The sequence below is a fragment of the Sebastes umbrosus genome, chromosome 4, assembly GCF_015220745.1.
Source record: "Sebastes umbrosus isolate fSebUmb1 chromosome 4, fSebUmb1.pri, whole genome shotgun sequence".
NCBI lineage: Eukaryota > Metazoa > Chordata > Actinopteri > Perciformes > Sebastidae > Sebastes > Sebastes umbrosus.
Window position 1 is genome coordinate 34,198,913 of NC_051272.1, and position 18,506 is coordinate 34,217,418.

The 18,506-nt window shown below is 39.8% G+C and overlaps 1 protein-coding gene across 8 annotated transcripts in view; it reads left to right on the forward strand.

Annotated features, from left to right (window-relative positions):
• The first annotated feature begins 392 nt into the window (after nucleotides 1–392).
• ppp6r3 (protein phosphatase 6, regulatory subunit 3) overlaps nucleotides 393–18,506 on the forward strand; it is a 37,327-nt gene continuing 19,213 nt past the window's right edge. For 4 of the 8 annotated variants that reach the window (XM_037766510.1, XM_037766511.1, XM_037766517.1 and 1 more), the window contains exons 1-15: nucleotides 394–623; nucleotides 6,145–6,315; nucleotides 6,457–6,690; nucleotides 8,971–9,157; nucleotides 9,403–9,540; nucleotides 10,310–10,375; nucleotides 11,169–11,281; nucleotides 11,562–11,675; nucleotides 13,069–13,195; nucleotides 13,508–13,660; nucleotides 14,823–14,972; nucleotides 15,444–15,508; nucleotides 16,349–16,464; nucleotides 16,742–16,827; nucleotides 17,254–17,340. In XM_037766510.1, coding sequence (XP_037622438.1) covers nucleotides 6,464–6,690; nucleotides 8,971–9,157; nucleotides 9,403–9,540; nucleotides 10,310–10,375; nucleotides 11,169–11,281; nucleotides 11,562–11,675; nucleotides 13,069–13,195; nucleotides 13,508–13,660; nucleotides 14,823–14,972; nucleotides 15,444–15,508; nucleotides 16,349–16,464; nucleotides 16,742–16,827; nucleotides 17,254–17,340 — 1,629 coding nt within the window. In that variant the 5' untranslated portion in view covers nucleotides 394–623; nucleotides 6,145–6,315; nucleotides 6,457–6,463. Of the gene's footprint in view, nucleotides 624–6,144; nucleotides 6,316–6,456; nucleotides 6,691–8,970; nucleotides 9,158–9,402; nucleotides 9,541–10,309; nucleotides 10,376–11,168; nucleotides 11,282–11,561; nucleotides 11,676–13,068; nucleotides 13,196–13,507; nucleotides 13,661–14,822; nucleotides 14,973–15,443; nucleotides 15,509–16,348; nucleotides 16,465–16,741; nucleotides 16,828–17,253; nucleotides 17,341–18,506 lie in introns of all 8 variants that reach the window. The other 4 variants (XM_037766513.1, XM_037766515.1, XM_037766512.1 and 1 more) reach the window with 2 other exon arrangements.

The window sequence follows — 18,506 nt, forward strand, 5'->3', positions numbered from 1 at the left end:
TATATGTAACCTTCAGTGAATTGGGCGTTTCTTGTAGAGCCAGGGGGCGTGCTCGTACTGTGAGAGAGTGTTCAATTTGCAATACCAAACATAACGTGCGAGCGGGGTTAATGGTGTAATGTTTTAAATGAAACGAATTTCACCCAGATATGATTATATAACTCATGAGATAAACCTTTTTTTTTCTTTACTTCTTCGGCGACCATACGTGTTTTTACTAAACACCTACATTTAATAAAACAATATAAACTCCGCTCTTCCGGGCCACAGAATATCTGTACATCGATTACGTGACGCGATGAAGTGACACGCTCAGTAGCCAATCAAACCTCGAGGTCTGCTCTGAGCGATGTGATTTCAACCAATCGCCTGGCGGTGACAGTTTGAGTGACATCACGCCGTGGAGCTGTAGTGGGGGAAGGGGTCGCTGGAGTTGACGGAGCCGCCATCTTGAAAAGTGCCCTCCGATCATCCACCGTTTCGCGCCTGTCAGAATCACTTTTAAACGCTTTATTTCCCTTACCGGAATCCGGTGTATTTTCCTGGTGTACATTCGTTAAGGCCCGGGGCTGATGGCAACATAAGCTACATGCTGGAGACTCTCCGTTTGCCGTTGTCTACCGGTAGGTACACACATGCACTGGTTGGTGCTGAAGAGACGATTAGCCAGCAGGCTGGAGAGAGCCGGCTAACGTTAGCAGGCTAGCAGGCTAGCAGGAATAGCGTTAGCACACTGGGCCGTCTGAACGCTGCGCTGTCAGACGCTCTCTCGGTGTTCCTATAGCCAGCACAGAGGTAACGTTAACACCGCATATCTCATTGGGGTTGTTATTAGGTAGCCATATCGTTATTTAGTCGGCCAACTTGTCCGCCGTTTAGCGGTAGTCTGATAGCTCAGTGATACCGGTCAACTCGAGCTAACGTTAGTCCTAACGTCAGATGTTAGGTTGCCAGGTTAGCTAACAATAGCTAACGATAGCTAACGCTAGTTAGAGACGGTAGCCTGTTCGCCGGTGCGTCGCTGTTGCGTTAAGGTTAGCGGTAGTCTGTGTTGGGCCCTCGTATGTATCTAATGCACTGACGTTAATGCAAACGGAGGGACTTAACTCGACAGCAAAACACACATAACGTTGCTCACCTCTTATATAAACCAGGTAATAGCTTGAATCATCAGGTTGTGTTTGTCTTACGTTTCGAGCCACATTTAGCTGGATTAAAGCTTCTTCTGACGGTCGGTTGAACTAACTGTATATAACATAACAAGGCCATCATGGTTTTTTTCCCAGGATCGCCGACTTTGCGTGCGATTGGTGGATAGCTGGACAATATAGTGTAACTACCGTAACTAATGTCAATGCAGTTACTACCTCAATCTGAGACACAATCACCTCTTCTACTGGTTCAGGAATTAGAAACCATAGATTACTGACCCGTGTAATGCTGTGTGTGTGTGTATAGGCTATAGTAGCTCTGTTCATATAAGTAAGGAAACGCTGTTGTCTTTTTATTTGGACATCTTTTATTTTTTATTCGGATCTCCATTAGCTGTGGCTGAAGCCCAGCTATTCTTCCTGGAGTCCACTTAAATCACTTTGAACTGTTACTAGGCTACATTTCAGTACACAATCACATTACAGTCTTTACCAACAATGACCACAACATCAAAAGCAACAACAACACAACAGCATTCAAGACAACACACACACAACACACAACACAGGATCTAGGTTCAAGTTAATACTATTCACAGAGTACAGAGGTAAATATGATTCATTAGTGGTTGGACCATATAGCATATTATGTCAAAATACTAAAACAGAACAAGCAACAACTTCTTTTACCATACATGCGCGCACACTACGTATGTTGGGGACTTGACAGTCAGATGGATCTAAACAGTCAGCAGCTCGTTAGTATCTGGATCGATTTTGTTTGGATCTCGTGACACTGGCTGGTGGACTGTGGCATCCCATCAGACACTGTGTTATTGCTGTTTTCCACACGTTCCGCAGAGTATTTTATTGCTTTTGGTATATGTGTGTCTCACTGTCATTTTGAGGTTTTCAGGTTCTAATGGTAGAGGGATAGATTATATTCATTGATTTAGAGCCTTGATCCTTTGTACGATTATGGATGTATTCCTTTTGCCAGTGGTGAACAGCTGTTGCTAAGGTAATTGGCACAGAAAGAAAAAACACAAGCTAAATCAAAAACAACACTGATGTGATCATGACTAGCCACTTTGTAGTCTTATACGTAGTTTTGAGCTCTTAGTGGCTAGCATCTGTTGTGTTTATTGAACATATTTGCTGCAGTCATCTCATTCTTCAATGTTAAATAGGAATGTAGTTTATGCACCAGTGCACACTTTCCCCTCTTTACGAGTATGCTGTCAACAGCAAGTCACATTCACATATACAAGAAAACAATTTATCGGGTGAAATCTGTTTAAGGCCGACAATCTGATAATAGGTTTACATGCATGGTAATAGCATGGTTAGTATAAAACATATTTACCTGCAGCTGGCCAGTAATCAGATTTTCCTCTTCTCACCACCTAATTTTGAAACTAAAACTGTGATATTTGACAGGTATGTATCGATAGGGATATTGGATATCGTGCAGATAATGATTCAAATAGGTGGATCGTTTCGATGACAATGCGGCCAATCTATTCAATTCAATTCAGTTTATATACTATATACATTATATACTGGAATTTTAATTCCTTTTTAAGTGTTCACCATTTTTCTGCTGCATTAAAAATGTTTACACTTGAATTGTAATTCATGTTAATTTTGAAAATGTCTTTCACCAAGTTTCTGCTGCACAATTTATTATTTTAATGTTACATAACAATTCAGTAAATGTATATATTTGTTTGTTACATTTTGTTTTGCAAAGTTAAGAAAGCAATGAGTAAGTCAAACCTATGTTCCTTACACGTAAAAGAATGATCCCAGTCACTTCCAGACAGTGAGGCCTACAGTTTATTAATTAAACATGTATCGGATTGGTACACGGTATCGGCCGATACCCAAAGCCCAGAGGCCTGTACTAAGAAGCGAGTTCAACATACCCAGGGTATTTTCAAATTGACAATGTATAAATTAATGTTGCTGCACCATCTAGGGCACAAGTACATCTGACTGTGTTACATTTGTGTATTCCGTTAAATGAATATGTTGCTTGGATGTATTCTTATAGAATAGAAGATACTTTATTCATCCCCTTGGGGAAATGATTGATTTTAGCCTTATTTTTTCAGCTGCAACCCCGGCAGTGGGAAGCAGACTTGGGAGCAAATAAAAAATAAATATCAGAACATAATTCAAACCAGTAAGCAGGCTTACTTTCGTATCTTATAATCTCCCACAGGATACATAAAAGTACCGTTAGCAAAGTAACGCAAGGCAATGCATACAGTCTGCAGCAGGGTTTACGCTAGACTATATGGCCGTTAATATTCCAAAATTACGGCTACCGGCCATATGTTTTAAATAGCCATATAATAGCCTACATTTGGCATAACTTGAAAATAAGTTAAATGAAGCGGTCAAAAAAATACATTAATAGGCTGTTTGGTCCAATTTCTGCTTTCGTCAAGTTCAAAATAGTGTTGTGTGGCTTGTAGGGCTGTAGCCTACTGAAATACTGTGAAGATTTATTCATAACGGTGATATTCAAATTATTATTAATTAGGGTTGGGACGATACAACCATCTCCTGATTCAATACTGTCACGTAACTTGGGTAGCTGATTCGATATGTATTATGATTTTTTTTTTTTAATTATTGCAATTCCATATTACAATTTATTGCGATTTGTTAGCTTTTTTTAACACTAGACCATGGAAAAAAGTTGAATCATACATTTCTAGGGACTTCTACTTTGGAAAATATCTAAACTGATACAGTAAAAATGTTTGATTTTTCAGCATGTACAGTTTGTAGTCAGAGATGTCCTGAGGTCAAATATATCAGTCATTGAACAAATTAGATTTAAATCTAATTTAAATCTTTTAAATCCCTCACAAATTAGTTGTATTTTCTTTTAATGTATGGGGGACATGTCATGTTTTAAACTACTGGTGAATATCATCCATCAATCTTATTTCCATATATGTATTTTGTATATACGGTTCCTTTTGTTAACACCTTATTTTGAAAAGCAGACGTGGTCACGTGTATACTTCCGCTAACTTCACCAAGTCCGTTGCTAGCTGTTACCGTCAACTCCGTTCTCTTCATACATCCATTGTCAGCTCCATTGGGGCCGTTTAAATGCGTTTAACATAAATGCCAGTATATGGGTGCTCTACAGTTGTAGCGTCGGCCCATTTGACCACGGAGATGAGAGCGACGGCCGGCTCAACCGCACGTTTCCGCGACACGATAACGTTTCCTGTTCGTGACAGAGTTAGCATGCAGCTTTAGTCGTGATGTCTAGCTCTGCTTTTCCTGCAATGTGTGAAACCCAAAGTGTTTTCATACTTTACTGGATGTGTAGTGTTTACACCTTTGGATTCAAAATGTGAGTGTGCAGGTCGTATCCATGCCAACCCTCCGCTGTTTTCTGCCTTTTTTGTTTCGGCTCACTGTAGCCGACTGTGTTTTGTTTTGGGACGGATATGACGTCGCGTTACTCAGACTACAACAATAAAAGCAGTAACTTCCTTCTACCTCCATATGGACTAATATGAGGCAAATATATCAATTCTGGCATTTCAAAATCTATTTCAAAATCGTAAAAATAAAATTAAAAAACGCGATACATAGGGGAATTCGATTTTTTCCTCCCACCCCTTATATTAATACCTTACTGAAACATTGCGTGCAGTCAACCGTCTCTTCCTCTCTCTGTCTCTCTCTCAAGCACATATGCATTCACAGTGAGCGCGGCGTACCTCGTCTCTGTAATTATCTCAGTCTGAAGTCCAAAAGTCAAAATTTATAGAAGAAACACAGATGTAATCATTATTACAGTAACCAGTAAAAGTGCTAGGCATTCATTTCAAACATCATCCTTCAAACAGTAACCTGTACTAGTACAAGTCATTCATTTCAAACATCATCTTTCATACAGTAACCTGTACAAGTCATTCATTTCAATGATCATTGATCATTCATAGATTTTTTTAAGGCCTAAAAACAGCCAAGAGGAGGTGCAGAAGTGAATTACAATATGCTGAAAGGTTATTATGGAATTTGTTCCCAATGATGCCAAAAATATACTGCCTACCCCCGCTTTAATCTGCTTGACAACTACACGTGATACCGGTATAAAAGCCGGCATATGCTGGCTTACGTAAACACTGGTGTGCGTAACTGTAACCGCACAACTCTGACATGTCTAACGGCAACATACGGCTCAAGAAGCTGATTCAGAAAAATGAATGTATGATAAGAAAATATATACTGATTTTGTGTTATTGTGGTCATATAAATGTAATTTATGGTGCTGTTCAATTGCTGGTAGACCACCTCGTTAATACAGGTGCACAATCCCTTTCCTGACTGGAGACCAAATATGATTGATGCAGAATATTTTGTTCGATAAAACATGTGAATTTTGGAAAAGATTACATCTATCTTTTTTCAATTAATGTGGACTTTTTTACTTTACAACACTCTGGACTTATTGGAAATTGTTTGGATTGCACAAGTCGGAAACAATCCTCCACAGCAACCGCTGAAATCTAATTCTATAAATAGTATAATACTAATAATATTAGTGGAGCCCATCTTTATAAAATTTGAATGTCAACGTTATGAATGAAGCTTTGGAATATTTGGTACAGCTCTACCTACATAATAAAAGTCTACTTACCACTTTGAATTGAATCATGTTTTTATATTTATTTTTTATTTGCTCCCTTTCACACCGCCGTTGAAAGAAAGTTCCTGTGATCAAAAAGGAAATAATGACAGCAAAACGCAGGAAAGACCCGCACTGCAGAATTGGTGCATCCGCATTGCGATGCATCTTAAAATAACGGAAATATCCACTCCTCTACTTTGAAATGCTCGTACTGGTGTATGTGAATTATTCGTCCTTTTGTAATCAAGATTGTTACGATATCCACATGAAAAGCAGTGGAACGTTCTTTTAATAACATGTCTCCATCTGTTTCTTGCCTCACAGGTGTGTGCTGTTGAACTGCTGTATGTGTGCCGTTTGTCAGTCTGTCCATCACCGCTGTCTGCCTACCTGTCTGTCCATCCGGCTAGCCTGGAATGGGCCACAACTCCCAAAGACTAGGACACACCTCTTTTTAACCTGAGCTCCACTGTCTGGACTCTAACATACTCACAGGTAGGCAGAAGAAAGATCTGTTAGGTGACTATAAAGATTAACTTAGGGATCATTTATTATAATCTGTTAACCTCTGATGGAAATGTTGTATTGTTTTTAATGACATGTGCTGTTGGTGACGTTTGCACAAATGTTTTTTAGAGCCAACATGTTTTGGAAATTTGACCTCCACACCACATCCCACATTGACACGCTGTTGGAGAAGGAGGATGTGACGCTGACAGAGGTGATGGATGAGGACGACGTCCTGCAGGAGTGCAAGGCCCAGAACCTCAAACTGGTCGACTTCCTGCTGAGACCACAGTGCATGGAGGACCTGGTCACCTTCATCACACAGGAACCCAGTACTGATGTTGAGGAGAAAGTGAAATACAAGTAAGAGAAAATGATGCAAATGATAAGGGGGATCAAAAGGAAGGATCTGGTTTGTTTCCTTTCAAGAGAGATTTGCAATTTGATAATTCTCTCTCTGCTGTATTGCAACCATTCATTTTGCCATTGAAAACAGGAGGAGAGTGTATCTTGCAATTCAATTATACAGTAATATATAAATAAAAGCATTTTGGCAATCACAGAATGATTAAAAGTATTAGCTGGGAAATGATGGACATTTTAGCCTGCACTGCAAAAGCTATTGTCGCCTTTTGTGGTTTTTTGACTGAATAGTTCCAGGAACTAAGTAGCCACAAGAACTAAACAAGGAACTCAAATTCCTTAGTTCCTTGTTTAGTTTATCTGGACGCTTTTTGCACATTCCTGTTTGCGGTTCCACAAAGCATTTTATGCAGCTCCCATTTGTGTTGACAAACAGGAAGAACTGCATCTAGAGAAGCATGAAAATTGGCAAATTACTCTAATAACAGATTAAAAGTCATTATTGATTGACACGCAATTTGAATACACAAGGAAACAATAACATAAGTCATTGGGTTGTTGTATTACTGTTGTAGTACTGTAATGCCACTCTGATGTTTGAGTTATATGCTGTATATCAGAAGTAGACATAGTCATCGTGATGTCACCCATTGGTTTGTGGACTACGGTTATGAAGCCTCGAGTTCGGCATTTTGGCCGTCAGCATCTTGTTTTTTTGCAGCCAGAAATGACACTAAACAAGGCATTTTTAGTAATGCTACATTGTAAAAAACAAATCTGTTTTGACATCAGCAGGAGGAGAGCTAGTTAACGTTAGCTGTTTGCAGCCGCTGGGCCACAGTTAAATGAGTATTGGGCGAAGGTAAATTATAACATTATCATGATGTGTTCAAATGTAATCTTGAAAAAAATGTTCTTGAAGAGAAACTTGAGGCGGATCATCAGGGATTAATAATACATTTGCAATACCCTATGCAAACAGTAATAAAGCAGTGTATGTTGAAGTCAAGCAGCAACCTCTGGTGCTAAAAAATTACGCTTAAGTGCCAAAACTGCAGTTTCTCAAATGGCCACTTGAGGCTGGCACCAAAAACGACTCAATCCCCTTAGACCCCCATTGAAATGCCCAAGTTTACAGCAGAAATTAACATGTTTACAGCCTGGTACATACAACTGGGTAACTTCCCTGTTAGTAACAGCTGTACGGGGGCGGAATTTTTTTATATAACTCACCCACTTAAATGCAGATGGCGTTTTTTTTTTTCTTTTTGTCAGAGCATTTGTTTAATTGATTGCTGTCGGGATGTAATGAGAATTTCTACTAATATTAAGGCTTTAAGTTAAGCATAATTAAAGGCGTGGATGCTTTGAGTGACAGGTGGGTACCTTCTCAGGTAGCTCACCGCGAGCGGTCTCCTCTGCTGCGTCACCCGGTCCCTCCTCAGCTCCACCGATGATCCACCTAATTGCCCTTTCTTGGAATAGTTGGGAGTTAGGCTTTGTCGTCACTGCCAACATGGCGACGACCGGAGCCACCCACATTGAGCTTCACAGCTCTTCAGAAACCTATGGGTGACGTCACGGAGACTACGTCCATATTTTATACAGTCTATGGTTGAAGTACATGGGATTTATTGTTTTCTTTTTCTTTTTACTGTGGTCTACTAGCACGTTGGTTGAGTACTAAATTGCTAGTATCGTGACATCCCTACTCAGCACTGCAAAATCTGCCACGATAGTTCCTGAGCCATCGGTTAGTATTACTCTCAGAGCAGAGACATTTTTAGGGGGTCCAGGAGCTATGGTAGAAGAAATAAATTTAGACCCTGATCCCTCTAATCGTAGTGCAGAACAGAGCGAAAAGCAAAGTCGTACTATTAAGAGAAGGCTAACTAAACCGTGAAAATAAGAGAATCATATCTTGGCGAAGGTGTTTGTCTGCCGTTCTTTTACCCATCCTTAATCAGTTGTAAACTCAACATTTTTGTAGCCTTCATTTGTTTCAGAATAAAGTTTGAAGAACTGGGCATGCAAAGCTGATCAGATCCATCAAAGTATCTTGACTTGAAATTTAACATTAGGGGTCATATCCAGTTATTCTTTCTTCCACCCGCTTAGGATTCTTGTCATCTACCAGTAGTTTGTTACAGTAGTTAATCTCGTCATGCCTCCGTCATGAAGAATCTATCCAGTGGTGGTTCGTTCAGTGTAAACATTGCGTCACAGTATTGTAACTGTCGTATTGGAAAAATCTAAGGAGCAGCTTTTGTTCTCTTACAGGTATCCCAACATATCATGTGAGCTGCTTACATCAGATTTGGGCCAGATCAACGACAGACTGGGAGAAGATGAGAAACTGCTGATGAAACTGTATGGCTTCCTCCAGAATGAGCCGCCTCTCAATCCGCTCCTGGCCAGCTTCTTCTCCAAGGTCCTATCCATTCTTATAGGACGCAAGCCTGAACAGGTAAGTTGGCAACAAGAGGGTGTTGTGTCTGAGAATGGGATGCAAGTTGTCATCTGATAGGATTTTTCCAGAAAGGATATTAAAAAAATACAATGGTCTAAAATATCCTGGTTGAGTGGAAAAGACTAACAACAAACATTCAGAGCATGTGACCTGATTAAGCGTGATTATCCTGTAGGAAACAAGGCCGTTCATCCTCTGTACTGATTTGAACGTGTGCATGGTTTGTTTGTCTGTGTTTATAGATAGTAGAGTTTCTGCGGAAGCGGGAGGACTTTGTAGACTTGATGATCAAACACATCGGGACATCTGCCATCATGGACCTGCTGCTCAGAATGCTAACCTGCATCGAACCACAACAGCTACGACAGGACGTTCTCAACGTGGGTAGCGGGGCAACACTTTCTCAGCTGTGCTAAAAATGATATCCCGCGTTCTGTTCACTTATCACACAGTTTTAAATTTAGACCATCACAACCCACAAGAACAAGCCAACAAATGAATGTTTTTTTCATTGTGATCTGGCATAGCTCAGTAAACATTTGTTGAGGACAAGTGTCATTTGGATAATGCTGTACAAAAGATAATGCATGCTGCTATTCTTTACTGATACACCAGCATGAGGCCTTTCTACTTGGATAAGTCCAACAGGTGTTGAGATGTCATTGGTCTTTGCTTCTGATTTTCAAACTGGAAAAGCAATATTAGCTATTCAGAAAATGCTGAAGGCGCTTTCTAAACTATCCACCTTAAAGTGTTTAAATAAAATGTCTAAATAAATTTTAAGGGAGAAGGAGACTTTGCGGTTACAAAATAATGCTGAATTAGCAACATGGATTTGGGCAGCAGAGGACTATAAACTAATTTTTTTTAAGATGTTGGTCTTTCTGTAAAGCTACTGGAAACTCAAAAATGTGGCGTTGTAACTGTAAATTCCTTCACACATGCTCCATAAGCCAGAAAAGAAAAGTCAGAATAAACTTTTGTAAATGTTATCCGATACTCAGAATCTTCCCACTTGCTACATGATTGAAGTGATTATGCATTGGTAAACATAAACCCTTTTACTTCAAATTGGAGGTCTTGCTCTCTTGGTTTTCCTCCTATTATTGTGTGCTGTCCTGACCGTCTCTGCTCTCTGTCCTCTTTCAGTGGCTGAATGAGGAGAAGGTGATTCAGAGACTGGTGGACATGGTACAACCTTCTCAAGATGAGGATGTGAGTTTCACACACACACACACACACACACACCCACACACAAACACACAAACACACACACTTCTGTTTCTTCCATTGGTCACCAGGATATTTAATTTCTCTGTGGACTCTTGATGAACCAGGGAACGTTTTGTTGTTTGATTTTCATTTAACCTATTTTGATAAGATAAGATATACTTTACTGTCCCCAAGGGAAATTAAGGTTGATACATTTTAATGTTTTCAGAGAATTTGATAGTCCACTTTTACATTTCAGGATCAGTTCACCCAAATTACAAAGAATTGTATAGCTATTTGTTAGAATTGTTATAGCTATTGAGCCTAGCAGATAGAGTCCATTTTATTTTATTAGACATTTTTAATCTGCATTTGTTTATTAGGGATGTCACGATACCAGAAATTTTGCAGTTGATACCAAAACAAGTGAAATCCCACAGTTCTCAATACCCAATTTGATACTACAGTAAAACAAAAAACACACAAACCAATAAATCCCATGTACTTACACATAAACTCGTTTGCATACTGTTTTTTCTTCTTAAATTTCTTATAAAAATTATAATTAATTCCTGATGATCCGCCTCAAGTTTCTTCCCAAAAACTGAATTTTGGCATCGAATTGGTACCGAAGTATTGGTTCTTGTGACATGACTAATGTTTATTTTAAATCTTTTCAGGAATATTATGACTTTGATGTGATAATTGAATATGTTTCAAGTGAGTCAGACTCAAAACCACAGATTTATAGTTTATCGTCTTTTGTTTTCATTTTTATCCAATTTTCTTTACTTAGAGACACTCCAATGCCTCCCAGTCACTGTGTGAGATCATCAGACTGAGCAGAGACCAGATGTTCCAGGTCCAGGGCTCCTCAGACCCCGACCCACTTCTGGCTACACTTGAAAAGTATGCAGGTTCTCTGTATTCACTTTATAAAACATTGCTTAGGTTCTAATAACTGTACCAGTGATGTTCATGTAGATCAGTTATTTAGCCTTTATTTGCTCACCAGTTTTGCTTTTGTTCCGTTTATTTTGTACAGTGTGTGTAATAATACATTTATTCTAACAATGGCTGTTGTCATTTTTGCCTAGTAGGCTATTGAAAACAGACTCTGCACTACAAACCTGACAAGTGACTTTGAAGCCTGCTTTCCCTTCATCCTCATGTCTGTCCTCCTCCTCAGGCAAGAGACGGTGGAGCAGCTGCTGTTTAATATCTTCGACAAGGAGAAGAATGAATCTGCAATTGTCAGTGTTATCCAGATCCTCCTCACATTGTTTGAGACAAGGAGACCAGCGTACGTCCTGTGGCCTCTGCCACTCTTGATATCTTGATTTGACATGTGTATATATATATATAGCAGATGATGAGATTGTTGGTAAATGTTAAATAAGGAAAACCATATAACAATGGCTGAAGCTAAGAAATATATTAACATTATGTTTTTTTGTATGTACATTAGCTATTGAAGTGACAGAAGTTACAGTAAATTGTTAAAGGATCCCTTTGGTTTAAAGGGACTATTTGTAAGAATCAGAAATTGCTTATTAACAGCGACACCTGTGGCCGTTAAGTCAACGAAAGTCAGCGTCCTGTTGCTCGTGCTTGTGCTCACTCTACATAGACATGAACGAGCATCGCTCAAAACAGTGAGGCGACACACGTCAGCTAAAACCACAATATCACTCTATATTTCAGCTGCTTGGCAGTAATGTTAGCTGACCAGACGAAGGTCTCTCCATGAATCAATGCTGATCCTAGTGTTGGTTTTTCCTGATTCAGCCTCCTGACCGTGGTCAGAAGGAACAGGGGAGACACTGGAGGAGGTCTGGAGGAGCTGCAGCAGTTATTTCTGCACAAACGTCCACTGTACATTCACTAAATATTCTCAGAGCTAAACTAACTCTTCTGTAGTGTGCGTGCATGCACGTGAAAGCGGTGGAGCGAAAGAGCAAGCGAGAACGAGCACGGTGTGTCAGTGAAGGCAAGCAGGCAGAGGAGCAGAGACTACGGCCCTGGAGAGCAAAGCTACGGTCTTCCCCGCACCCTCTGACCGCGGCCAACACTGTTTTGCAAGACGGGCTGTACTAGATATAACTTGTTTGTGTTGGAGTCTTGTCTGAACAGCGTAGCCACACGCGAGCGTGCACGGGACACCGACCCACAATGATTTATACGTGCAAGAAGTTACAAACAGTCCCTTTAATACATTATTACACTGTATACAATATTGTGCAACTACTTGCCAAAGTAACACAGCAACAACGCTGAGAGAAACATGAGCGGTCACATGATCGAATGGGTTTATCCAGATTATCTAAACTGCATTACTTGGAGGTAAAGTGCGCCTGAAACTAGTTTTACTGATAGGAATGAAAGCATCAGTGTTTACCTAAAATAGGCAATTCTATGATGTGTGTTTTATATATCACCACCAAATAGTTGTTATAAATGACTAAACACATTAAAAACTACTAAAAATACATCCTGAATTCACCAAAGTTCATATTTTAAATAGAATTCCCACTATGATTGCGGTTTAGAAGAACACCATGTATAGATATATGCTTCAATATCAGAATCCTAACCCCATTTTCCCAGGCTGTAACTGTAGGCAGTCCCAAAGACTTGGCATTACTACATTGTACTTGGTGAGCTAGTTCATTAGGTTGTCACTTTCTATGTTATAGATTTGAGGGTCATATGGATTGCCCCCCTGGGATGTCGCACCCTTCATTCTCAGTCAACCACAGCATCCTGGAGGCTGTGAGACCCCGACTCAAAGACTTCCACCAGCTGCTACTGGAACCCCCAAAGGTAAAAACCACACGGACAGCTATTAAGCAGTTTTGAAATAACAAAATGTCTTGTGGACTGACGTTGCAAGGTTTGTAGTCTGCATGGGACTATTTAATCCCTTTAGTCCATTATCAGCTGTTCTCAGTTTAGTTTAAATTAGTATTTTTAAAACTTTTCTTAGAAAACAGCTGAAGATGACAGATGGTCCAGTCACAGAATCAGTATGTGACAAGAGTCTTCTAACACGTGCTTTAAGTATTCAGTAATTAAGTGTGGATGTATCCCAGTGAGTTGTGTATATATTGAGCAGTGTTTATTCTCCACCAACAGGCCAACGTGATGAAGACAACATGGGGGGTGCTGGACCCTCCTGTGGGTAACACCAGGCTCAATGTGGTCAGACTGGTGGCCAGTCTGTTGCAGAGCAACACACACAGCATCAACACAGAACTCATTAACCTCAACACACTGGGAGTCATACTAGTGAGTAATATCTGTATTTGGTATTTCTTTTGGGCCAACGTTTATGTTTTTTTTTTTTTTCCTTTTCTCACTGACCTATTACAAGCTAAATAAATGAATTTAATTGAATCCATCGATTAAAATTCAATAAGCAGATTTCATACTGGATTTGAATTTGATAATTCAATAAGCTGCAGTGCATAAATAACAATGGTAATTTCCAATTTATCTTACACAGCAATTTCCTGATTAGATTTTTATTTGCTTTAATTTACTAACTGTAGTTTTGCATGCAGTCTGATTTATAGGGTTATAATTTACATTTTAAAGTTTAATTCCTTTTGGTTTCCATTGGCAAGTGGTTAAGAGTAGCGGTTCCCAAACGTTTTCACACAAATTTGACCACAGACCCCCATTTGATAAGATTTTGTCTCAGCCGCCCCACATCTGATAGGGTTTTTTAAAAATGGTGAATGGACTTGCATTTGTATAGCTCCTTTCTAGTCTTCTGACCACTCAAAGTGCTTTACACTAAATGTCAGCATTCACCCATTCACATACACACATTCATACACTGATGGCTGCCATGCAAGGTGCCAACCTGCCCATCAGGATCTAATCTAAATACTCATTCACACATCGATGGCACAGCCTTCAGGAGTAATTTAGGGTTCAGTATCTCGCCCGAGGACACCTAGACATGTGGATCGGAGGAGCCGGAGATCAAACCGACAACCTTCCGATTGGTGGACGACCTGCTCTACCTTTGAGCCACAGATGTTTTATTACAGAAAGTGTATGAAACCCATGACCAAAATAATCACAGATTCTGTAATTGTGTTACTTATGGGGGGAATTTTTGTGAAAATAAATAATTCCCCTTTTACATGGGGAGCCCTTGGAACCCCCCCAAGGACCGCTGGGGGTCCCCGGACCCCGCTTTGAAAACCACTGGTTTAGATAATGATGTTAAACTGGAGATTGGTTAACAAGGCTGTTTGTCACTGAGACCACAGATATCCGGAACAAAAGAGCTGTGTAAAATGTTACTGTAACTGGAAGAACACTAGAAAACTAGAAATAATAACTATTTTTTTTCAGTAATCTGTTAAAGCACAGATCAGTATCGAAAACCATTTACTAATGTTTCTCTTTTTTAATATTATTTTGTTTTGCTCCACAGGATATGTATTTCAAATACATCTGGAACAACTTCCTCCACATTCAAGTGGAGATCTGCACAGCCATGATTCTGGCTATGCCCCCCGCCCCCACTGACATCCAGCCAGACACGGAGCAGGAAAATGCGAGGGAGAGCATCCTCATCAAACATGTAAGATAAGAATACTAGAGAAGAGATCTTCACATCAGTTCTATGTGATGTCATTTTTTAGGTCTGCACAAGCTTTTACCTCTAGGACTATAGCAAACTAAAGCTGTCCTTACATGGTTAAAGAATACTAACATGAAGCCAAACGTGTTCAGTGTAAATGCAATAATGCATTTATTGTGAAGTTGGACAAATGCAGTGGTAATGGCAGTAACCCTTATGTGACAGGCACTATATCACAAGTAATCTGGGGTAATCTCTGGCATTATCTTTTTATTTCCATGACTGGGACTGTATATTGTACTGTACTTTATCTACCGTGAGAAAGACACAAGTCACTATGGACCAAATACAGCAATTAGTGAAGGCTTATCGATAATGTGTGCGTCGGCGCAGACAGCAGCAGTATGCGCTACGTTGTCAGCACGCTGAATTGGTTTTGTTTGATTTGCTTCTTTTTTTTTCCTCCACCAGCTGTTTCAAAAGTGCCAGTTTATACAGAGAATCGTAGAGGCCTGGAGCTCCAATGAGAAAGAACAGTGAGTATTCTGCTCTGCTACAAATGCGACCATAAGTAGCTTTGTCAGGGTGTAACAATGTGTTATGAAGTTGTCATTTGCTGTAGTAGAATTACGGCTGGACCCGAATATTACATTTTCTGGTTATTCGTTGGTTGGGGAGGTAATATGTATTATACCAGTGTGCTACCTCCGGGTTTGAGAAGTGAAGCCAATGCACAAGTGCCTTAAACCTGCATTTTTTCTAACAGCCAGCAGGGTGCGACTCCTGTGATTGTATAAAAGTCTATGAGAAAATGATCCTACTTCTCACTTGATTTATTACCTCAGTAAACATTGTAAACATGAGTTTATGGTCTCAATCGCTAGTTTCAAGTCTTCTTCAATACAGCATGATGTTCATTTAGTAAATTATAGTCCCATTTAGAGTCAAATAGACCACAAAGCAGGGGATGCTTTAGGGCAGGGCTACTTTGTGATTGACAGGCCGCTACCACGGCGTTGTCCGCTCTGGGAGTTGTCCTTGTTTTCGTCTTAAAACTTTAACCCTTTCACAGTGTGTTTTCAGTTCATTAAAATAGTTACCCTCCGCATTTTCGTGTCACTTCTGGTTCCGAAAAACCAACATGGCGACAGCCAAAATGCTGAACTCAAGGCTTCAAAACGGCAGTCCAATGGGTGATGTCACAGTGATATACAGTCTATGATTTATACGCTACACCTTAAAGAAGGGTGCTTCATTAAGCTGTGAGTGTGACTACAAACAGAGATCGCTCCCTCACAGTGGTCCCCCACGTGCTGCAGGTTTGAGTCGTCATTGTCATTGTCTCATTGTTTTATTGATGTTTGCGTGTGTTTTAGGTCAGAAGGTGGTCGGCGACGAGGCTACATGGGTCACCTCACCAGAATAGCCAACTCTATAGTTCATAACTGTGACAAAGGCCCTAATGGACCACAGATACAACAGCTCATCTCTGGTAAGGACTCGCTTCTGCCTGTGGGCTCATATCTCTCTGTCCTCTGTCTTACAGATTAGTTTTAGCTTCATCTTTTAGTTTGAGACGATTGACTCTATGATGTGTTATCTTCCTGTGGCATCACTTAGCTCTGTGCTTAGCCTATTTTTGTTTATCAAGAGAACTAGTGGCATCTGAAATGGACTGGAGAGCACAATTCTTTAACGGTATTGTAGAGTATATGAAGATGGAGTATATACAGTATGAACTCTGTGTGTTGTGTGTGTGTGTGACACAGAGCTCCCAGCAGAGGACAGAGACAAATGGGAGGCCTTTATTTCTGGGCAGCTGTCTGACACAAACAAGAGAAACACTGTTGACCTGGTGAGTAACCACATAAACATCAACACTGATGCCAAGCTTTAATATTTATTTCAGTTTACTTTTGTTAAGTGTACAATGCAGTTATTTGACAGCATGCCATTTATTTATTGTTGTCTCTGTAGTCCAGCATATTGGATTTGAAATGAAACGGTGACTGAAACTCAAGTACTGTGTTTTCGTCCCAGATCCAGTGTTCTGAGTACAGATCCATCTCTTGCACTGTACATTTTCAGAAAGATTTAGACTAGGATACACTGCAGCACAGCACAAGCAAATATCAAGATTGATTAATTGTATTGTTGTAATGTTAGGACAGCTATGCCTGTTCAGTAGTGCGGTTCTGGAATGCACATTGATCCAGTCAACAGACTTTTACTCTCAAACTCAAAAGACAACCCCTTTTGCTAAAATGTTTTTTTTCTTTAGGTGAATACACACCACATCCATTCTTCCAGTGATGATGAGGTGGACTTTAAAGACAGTGGCTTTCACCAGGACTCCTCTCTACAACAAGTAAGACCTAAACACACACACACAAATGCAAACATGCACACAAAGCTGGCCCATAGCCACACAGACCTAGCTGATCTACAAATATTCATTAGTTTTTCTGTGACCGTCTTAATGAGAAGCTCTGTTAATGCCATGTGTAAGCTTTTCTTTGGATACACACGGACATCTAATGGAGGCAAAACCTCTAAGCAGTGTAAGTGGAGAATATTATCTCGTCAGTGTGAGATTAGTATACTATAAACAACTGTAAGAATCAGTCCTACTTGGGTCAAAATTACTTTGAACTCAGTTTGCATAGAAATGGAGTAAACTGTCAGTTTTCTTCCAAAGGCCCCCCAAAAACACTTGGTCAAGATTATACATGGTTGCCTTGGTCCATTGGCGGAGCACACCTACCTTTCACTAAATTACAAAAGCGCCAATGTAACATGATTTAGCCATGGCAGCAAACAAAAGGAAGAATCTTTCTATTAAAATGTGTGCCATCTTACAATGGCTACTTGGAGAAGTCCTATCCTCAGTAGAGAATGCATCACCGGCATGGGTTGAGTAATTGATACAGAAACTCTAATTTCTGGCTGATGATGCCATCGACATTATAGAGTACGGTCTAGACCTGCTCTATATGAAAAGCGTCTCAAGATAATCTTTGTTATGATGTGACGTATATAAAAATAAATTGGAAATTGAAATTGACATCAGTAAAATCATCACTCAGGAATACAGAAGTGTTTTCCTGGAGCCCCTTGTCATTAGTTGCTTGTTGAGCTGTAATGGGACATAAGCAATGCATATCCTCAAAAGCTTAACTATTTTGAATCTTGTGCTCTTCAACAGTAAACGCTCCCCATTTCCCCACCGTAACACGTCAAATTGTATTAAATTGTTGAAATACATAGAGTGAGAAGCTACATGTCTCTGAACAAGGCCTTTAATCTTAAAATACTTTGTGACTATGGGTCATGCACAGCAACAGTCTACAGGAACATCTCTCAACCATGTTTTGAATTAATTTACTTAACTACTAATGCTATTTAGGAAACTTTACAGTTACTTTAAATAGAATAGAATTGACTGATATTTTTTTTCACTAATGTTAAAAGCATTTTGGCATTTGACTGCAAATGCATGTTTGTGCTTTTTTTTTTTTTTAGCTATTAACCTGA